The sequence below is a fragment of the Euphorbia lathyris genome, chromosome 9, assembly GCF_963576675.1.
Source record: "Euphorbia lathyris chromosome 9, ddEupLath1.1, whole genome shotgun sequence".
Lineage (NCBI taxonomy): Eukaryota > Viridiplantae > Streptophyta > Magnoliopsida > Malpighiales > Euphorbiaceae > Euphorbia > Euphorbia lathyris.
Genome location: NC_088918.1, coordinates 54,926,879 through 54,934,901, shown reverse-complemented (window position 1 = coordinate 54,934,901; position 8,023 = coordinate 54,926,879). Strand labels below are relative to the sequence as shown.

The 8,023-nt window shown below is 31.5% G+C and overlaps 1 protein-coding gene across 1 annotated transcript; it reads left to right on the top strand.

Annotated features, from left to right (window-relative positions):
- The first annotated feature begins 6,569 nt into the window (after positions 1–6,569).
- LOC136205251 (pectinesterase PPME1-like) lies at positions 6,570–7,808 on the top strand. The gene is made up of 3 exons (XM_065995766.1): positions 6,570–7,227; positions 7,311–7,549; positions 7,628–7,808. The coding sequence occupies exons 1-3, from the start codon at positions 6,595–6,597 to the stop codon at positions 7,731–7,733; spliced, it is 978 nt and encodes a 325-aa protein (XP_065851838.1). The 5' UTR covers positions 6,570–6,594; the 3' UTR covers positions 7,734–7,808.
- The last annotated feature ends 215 nt before the right edge of the window (positions 7,809–8,023 follow it).

Genomic DNA, 8,023 nt, shown 5'->3' with positions numbered 1-8,023 from the left:
TCGTTTCTCTTCTAACTATTCTTTTGTAGTCAATTATCACTACAACAAATGAAAGTAAATTGTAACTAAAACTAATAAGAATGTGGCAAAATCATTTAGCCACAATAAATAATTTTGTAGCTTTCGTATCAAGAAGTGGCGTAGCTAATATTTTAGTTACGTAACTTAGATAACTAGTAGCTAATAATTAATATATATATATATATAGCTACAAAAATATGAAGCTATACTTATAGTTGTTTTTTTTTTGTTGTTTTTTTCCACCCCATTGCCAACCCTAAGATTGTGGTGCTTTCTAATGATTAATTTCTTCAATTTGTACGGCTGTTGTTAGCCTTTTTTATCCTCTGTAAGTTACCTGTAATCCTCCTTTTTGTTGTATATTTTTTTTTTGTTTATGTGTTGTTGCTGTAAGCTTGTTTACAGATGTTATTTTTTTAACTTTCTGCAAGAATTTCTACTTCTTTGGAAGGGGAAAAAAACTATAATGGGTGTGAGTTTAAGATAGGGTTTCTACATGAATGTCATAATTAACTACAAAATTACAACTAAATCATATCATCAAACTTAATTTTTAATATCTCATTATTTTCTATATATAATAAATAAAGTATGCTTTTACACCTTAATTTAAAAATTCTAAACCTCAATTCTTAAATTGTAAACCCTAGACAATATATTGTAGACCCTAATTTATAAACTCCAATTTTTAAAATATATTAAAGATAATGATTTTAGTAGTTTGACATAATTCAAAATTATGACTTGACATAATTGTAGATAAATTTTCAAAAGTGAATTTCCATGTAAATTCTCCTTTAAGATATTTGTGTTATATTGGAAAAAACTCATGAGTATTTATTATCTATTCTTTTGTCTATATTTTGTTTATTTTAAATGATCTTAATATATTCTTCTGAATAACATAAGAAAATTAGTACACTAAAAATATGGTTAAATGACAAACACATAAGTTAACAATTTCTCTCTATATATATATATAAAAATTGAAGGTAATTAATTTGATGATGGTTAAAATCTTAAACCAAATTCTAATATACAAGAAAGATGAAATTAGGATAGTTTATTATGGTCCTCTTTTTTTTTTTTTTTTTTTTTTGATCTTAGATGAAAATTAAACAAAACAGCAAAGAAAACTGAAAACATACAGCAGAAGAAAAAAACAGAGCAAATACCTCTGTTCCTAACTTTGCTCTTCCTGGACAACACGACTACCGCAGATAGGGCTGGGCGCGGATCCTGGAGATACTGGACCGGACCGAATATCCGAGGAAAAAACTCCGGAATTGGACCGAACTGTTGACTTTTTTTGGAGAACCGAACTGGATTGGACCGTTGACTTTTCGTCAAAGAACTGGACCGAACTGGACCGAAATTTATCCAGAACCGAACCGATAACCGGATTGGATTGGATTGGATTGGACCGAACTGAAATAACCGAAAGTTTAGCAATAATAAATTTATATTTCATACATTAACTTTATATAAAGAGAAATATTATATAATATATAGTTATATATTTTGTAAGGTTTGGTAAACTAATTAGAATAATATAAATTTATAATTTATTAATAAGGTATAACATTATTATATAGTCATAAGAATTATCCCCTTTAGAACTGTTGAGAAACCTGGGTTTAAGACGTTTTGTGCTAATAATCTTCCAGAATTCAAAATCCCTTCAAAGAGAACTATTACTAGGGATTGTTTTGCTTTGTTCAACACAGAAAAAATGAAATTGAAAGCTTTAATCAATTCTCAATGTCAAAGAGTGTCATTCACTACAGATACTTGGACAAGTATTCAAAATTTGTCATATATGTGTTTAACTGCTCACTTTGTTGATAGTGATTGGTGTGTACAAAAGAAAATTCTGAATTTTTGTGTGGTAGAGAGTCATAAAGGGGTTCATCTTGCTAATTCTATTAGTTCTTGCATGGATGAGTGGGGGTTGACTAGGGTCATGTGCATTACTGTTGACAATGCTTCAGCAAATGATGTTGCTATTGAACAATTGAAGAAAATATTAGTAAAAAAGAATGCACTTGTGTTGGATGGAGTGTCTTTTCATATGAGGTGTTGTTCTCACATTCTTAATCTAATTGTCAAAGATGGTCTTAAACTAGTGGATGGTTCAATCAAAAGAATTAGAGTTGTGGTTAGATATATCCAAAACAGCCCACAAAGATTGACTATGTTTAAACGTTATTGTGTGGCGTCGGGTATTAAGTATACAAAAGCATTATGCTATGATTGCCCTACTAGGTGGAATAGCACCTATTTGATGTTAGATGTTGCATTAGGATATCAAAATGCATTTGACAAGTTAGAAGATCTTGATAAGAAATATGCAGAGGATTTTGTGAATGATATTCTTGTTGAGAGTGATTGGTTGAGTATTAAGAATTTTTGTAGGTTTTTTAAAAGATTTTATGATATAACTTGTAAATTCTCGGGTTCATCATATCCTACCTCTAGCCTTTATTTTCCCGAGGTAATGAAAATTCTCAAGGATATTACATTATGTCAAAATAGTAAAAATCCTTCCTTAAAATACATGGGAACTCAAATGAGGGAAAAATTTGATAAGTATTGGGGTTATGTTGACACAATGAATGTGATGCTTTTTGTATCAGTGGTTTTTGACCCAAGGTATAAAATTAAGCACTTGATGGCTACATACACTGAATTTTATAGTGAGAACGATGCTAATGAGTTGGTGGCACAAGTCACAAAGATTATTATTGCATTGTTAGATGAGTATATAATGCAAAATGTGCAAGAAAATGTGAATCTTGGAGCACATTCTTCTAGTTTGGATGAAGCGGATGATGATATTGATGATGAGATTGATGATTATTTTTTGAATATTGATAAAGATGTGTCAGTTGAGGGAGAATGGGAAAGATATGTCAATGAGGCACCTGAAAAATATGTAATTGAGTTTGACCTTCTATTGTGGTGGAAGGTTAATGCTATGCGATATCCTGCTTTATCCAAAGTTGTAAAAGATGTTTTTGCAATTCAATGCTCAACTGTGGCTTCTGAATCTACGTTTAGCACAAGTGGTAGAACTTTGGATCAATTTAGGAGTTCTTTAACTCCTGCTACAGCTGCGATTTTGATTTGTTGTCAAGATTGGTTGAAAACTTCAACTCAAGCTTTCAAGCATGAAGAAGAAGTAGAAGATCTTGAAGCTATTTAAGAAGGTAATATTTACTTAGCAATTATATTTCATAGTTTTATTTTAATTAAATGTTTATGAATACTAACTATATAAATGTTATTTAATTTGTAGAAATTATTTCTGATCCTGAAATTGCATCATCTCTTTTATCCATATTTCAATTGGATATCTAAGGTTTTTTTTAACCGAATCAAATGCACTTTGGTAAGCATATTTTTTTCCTTTTACTTTTTGCTAGTGTGTTGATCAATTTTATTGAAGTGAAATCTAATTAATTTAACATTTGTTGATTCACTAATATGGTAAATTTTATATGTTTAGGTTGATGTTTGGTTTTTTTTAGCCTTGTTGTCTACCGTAACTTTAATACTTTGATTTTGTGGGTTTTTTTAGCCTTGTTGTCTACTGTAACTTTTAATGATTTCCTAAAAAAATATCATTTATTTCAAGTCATGTAAGATAATAAAATTTTATATTTTATTATCTTGTAAATTAAATTTTTAATTTATTTTTTAGGACTTAAACTAATAGATATTTATCCGAATCACCGAAAAATTATATTGGATTGGACCGGAACCGAATCTCCGAATCCCCGAACTGGACTGGACTGAAATTTTGGGGCAATTCAATTCTGGAGATTTATTCTTTCAATCCAATCCTGGAGATTTCCTTTTATTAATCTCCGAATTTCAATTCAATACTGGAGATTCATGAATCCCCGACTTGGACCGAACTGTGCCCAGCCCTAACCGCAGACCCCTAGGTAGTCATCCTCGATTAATCCTCTCAAGCCGGTTGGAACGTCCATCAACACATTAATCCATTTCGTATCACTCAATGCTGCCTTGGCAAGCCAATCTGCACAACGATTTGCCTCTCGATAAATATGCTGGAATTTCATACCAACTCCTCTTTTACACTCCATGATGTTCATGATTAGTACTCTATGTGGGTGATGTTGGACTTCTTCCCTTGTGCCATTCACAAAGATCAGTTGCCGTTCGCAAGTTGGGTTTGCTGCATTATCAGCTATAGCATCAGAGACCATTAAGGCAAAAGTCTTAATTGTAGCAATGGGATTTTGTCGGTTTTTAGAATCATTTCCATTTTCCTTTACATTCACCATTTTTGTCTTTGTAAGCTATCATAGTCGATTCATGACTATGCGTAGCTAAGTTCCCCTGTCGATTAAGGGATTAATCAAAGGCGAGCATTATTTCCTATTGTGAGATTGTTGTTCTTAATTTCAGAAATCTAATCTTATGTGATCTGTTTACATGTTTATCAATCTATAAAATCAGACCTTCAATGAAAGTTTAGGTTACAGTTAGGCCGGGCTTCGGCTTTTTCATTCATTGAAACAACGTTAGGCTATAGGATTTGTAATCATCTGAAATCCTGGCTATGTTCAAGCGCATAAGCATGTAATTTGGTTTAAATCGGAATCGCTAAGAATTCGGTTAACTTAGATTGGGTCTTTCTAATTCCTAATGCTTTCGACAGATTAAATTCTAAGCGCTAAGCTAGAACTGTCTGATCGAATAGGGGCTTATCTTTAGGAGTACTTGGATTTGCTTTACAATTAAGAAAGGATTAGGTCGGGAATGAATAATGAACGACTATAACCAATCCAGATCATGTTAATTACGATGTTATCTCACTTTCAATGATCAATGAGGAAATAATTGTTCAGCCTGCGAATTTCCCTTGATCGAAATTCCATCATATAAGAATCACCAATTTAATTTCATTTCAGTTTTGCAAATTTATTTTAGGAAAACTACCAAACAATCATTTCTCCCCCAATTTATATTAAATAGATTTAGTTATATACGTTATCGATCAGTATTAATCCTTTGGATACGATCTTTACTTACCCATTCTACAAACCAGTAGTTCGGTCTATAATAATTATTTATCCGTTGGATTCGACACCCATCATTGGTACTGCTGGAAAAATAAGAAAAAGTTTCATTTTCTTTCTTTGTGATTTTTTCTTTATTTTTTAATCTCATCTTTATATTCCAAATTTACAATAAAATTTAGGGTAAACTACATACGTGATGTACAACCTTTATACTCTTTCACACTTTCATGTACAACCTTCAATTTTGCATTCAAAACTGTACAATCTTTTGGTGCGTTGACATTTAGAAATGTCAAATTGCTGATGTGACATGTTGATTTTCGCATTGACCGATCACAATTACCGGCTGTATACTTTAGTGGGAGTCACCAAAAGATTGTTTAGTTTTGTGTGCAAAAATGAAAGTTGTACACCAAAATATGAAAGATGACAAATGTTATACACCACGTATGTAATTTACCTACAAAATGCTTCTAACAAATAAAATTTATTTCATGGACTAACATGTTATGACTAAATTATTTTTGGATTAAGGTGTAAAAATACCTCTAACGTTATGGGTGAGGAGCAATTTTACCCATAACGTTAGAAGCCAATAGCAATTTTACTCCTAACGTTGATAAATTTGGTCAATTTAAGAAATAATTCATCAAACTGTCTTCTCGGTCATGAATCTTATCATCTACATGCATCATTTTATTAGTAACAAATCAGAAACATATGTTGGGATGTGAAAAAAATAAAAAATATACTGTCTTTTTGTACGAATTAGACAAAAGACATGAAATCCTTTTTTAGAACGAATTGTTATACAATTGGTGCAGAATAAGGAACAACAATATCTTTGTTTTATAATAGTGTCTGAAATTGACAAATTTTTTCAAAGTTAGGTGTAAAATTCCTCTTGGCTTCTAACGTTAGGGGTAAAATTGCTCCTTACCCAAAACGTTAGGGGTATTTTTGCACCTTAGCCCATTATATTTTTATAGTTTATCTGATTTCTCAGTTCGATGATCATCGGTTAAGACTCGAACTCAAACTCGAGATATAGTGTAAGGGACTTGAAGCCCTTAAACCATTCGAGCCAACTTTAAATTGGTGGGTATAACTAAATTTTAATGATTTGTTTAATTTTGAATGATTTATATCATTTTTAAATAACTTACCATAAGTTCTCGAAAAAGAAATTTCATATAATGGATGTTTATCTATTTTAGTAAATTTTCTTCAAAAAAAAATCTATTTTAATAAATTTTCTAATACATTAAAACTATTTATAGTGTGAAGTTTCTAAAAAAGCTAATTTTACTTAGTATACATCCAACAACGAAACAATCTCCAAATCACATGTACTTTAGGTCATTATGGTTTTCAATCCGCTATATAATTGAAGTGTTCCTCACAAAGAACATAAAACATAAAAAAAGAAAAAATAGTTGTAGCAGATAAAGATAATAAATAGAGAAAAATAGGACGAGGAAAGAGTTATGTTGAATTTGTCATCTTGACAATTCTTGTTATGTGTATGAAAGTAATGTGTGATGATGTAGCACCGATTCCTGCTGAGAAAGCGGGAGTAAAAGCTTGGTTCGAGCAAAATGTAAAGTCAACCCAACTTAATCCAGTATTGCAAGAAGCAGAGAAGACTAGAAAAGTAATTAAGGTGGGTCCAAATGGAGATTTCAAGACTATAACCAAAGCAATAGCGAGTGTTCCATCAGGAAATAAAGGTCGTGTAATCATCAACCTTGCTAAAGGAGAATATAATGAAAAGATCAAAGTAGAAAGAACTAAGCCTTTCATTACATTTTATGGAGAACCTGGAACCACCTTACAAGCCGGTGGCACAGCCGCCAAATTTGGAACATTAGATAGTGCCTCTGTCATCATCGAATCTGATTACTTCATCTCCTATAATATTATTTTTAAGAATACGGCACCACGACCAACTGCCGAAGATACAAAGAAAGGCAGTGCAGGAGCTCAAGCAGTTGCTTTAAGAGCTTCAGGAGATTATGCAGCGTTTTATGAATGCAAATTTATTGGATTCCAAGACACACTCTGTGATGACAAGGGCGGACACTTGTTTATGAACTGTTTCATTGAAGGCACTGTTGACTTCATATTTGGAAGTGGAAAGTCTCTATATTTGGTAAACGTTTATAATCTAAATATACATATACATATACATTTACATAGTTTTTTTAGAGTTATTGATTGAGATTGAAACTGCAGCTATCAGATATACATGTTTTAAAAGACACACATAAAACAGTAATAACAGCACAAGCAAAGAAAGAGGCAAATGAAGATTCTGGATATTCATTTGTGCATTGCAACGTAAATGCTGATAGTCCTAAAGAAGCGCATTTGGGGAGAGGATGGTTTCAAAGGTCTACCGTCGTATTTTCCTATTCTACCATGAATGATGGTATTGCTCCTGAAGGATGGGAGGAAAATAAGCAACCTATAATGTATGTATATCTATACAATTTTATGGCATTAATTGTTTCTTATATGTACATACTAATTAATTAATATTAAATTGTTAGGACTCTATATTTTGCTGAGTTTCAAAATCAAGGACCAGGAGCAACTCCTGAAGCGCGTGCACCATTTACCAAAAAGCTTGATGCTACAACTGCCAACCTTATCTAAATCTTGGTTTTATTGAGGCTTCTAAGTGGTTGCTTCCAGCTACTTCTGCTTAATCTTTTCTCTTCCAACTGTTCTTTTGTAGTCAAATATCACTACAACAAATGAAAGTAAATTGTAAATAAAACTAAAAAAATGTAGCAAAATCATTTAGCCACAATAAATAATTTTGTAGCTTTTGTATCAAGAAGTTGCGTAGTTAATATTTTCGTTACGTAACTTATGTAAGTAGTAGCTAATAATTAATATATATAGCTACAAAAATGTGAAGCTATACTTATAGTTGTATTATT

Bases quoted from the DNA above. Each gene is read 5' to 3' on its own strand.
- LOC136205251 (XM_065995766.1), top strand. From the start codon at position 6,595: ATGTGTATGAAAGTAATGTGTGATGATGTAGCACCGATTCCTGCTGAG. The intron at 7,228-7,310 runs GTAAACGTTTAT...TTGAAACTGCAG, and splicing joins GTGGAAAGTCTCTATATTTG to CTATCAGATATACATGTTTT. The intron at 7,550-7,627 runs GTATGTATATCT...TTAAATTGTTAG, and splicing joins GAAAATAAGCAACCTATAAT to GACTCTATATTTTGCTGAGT.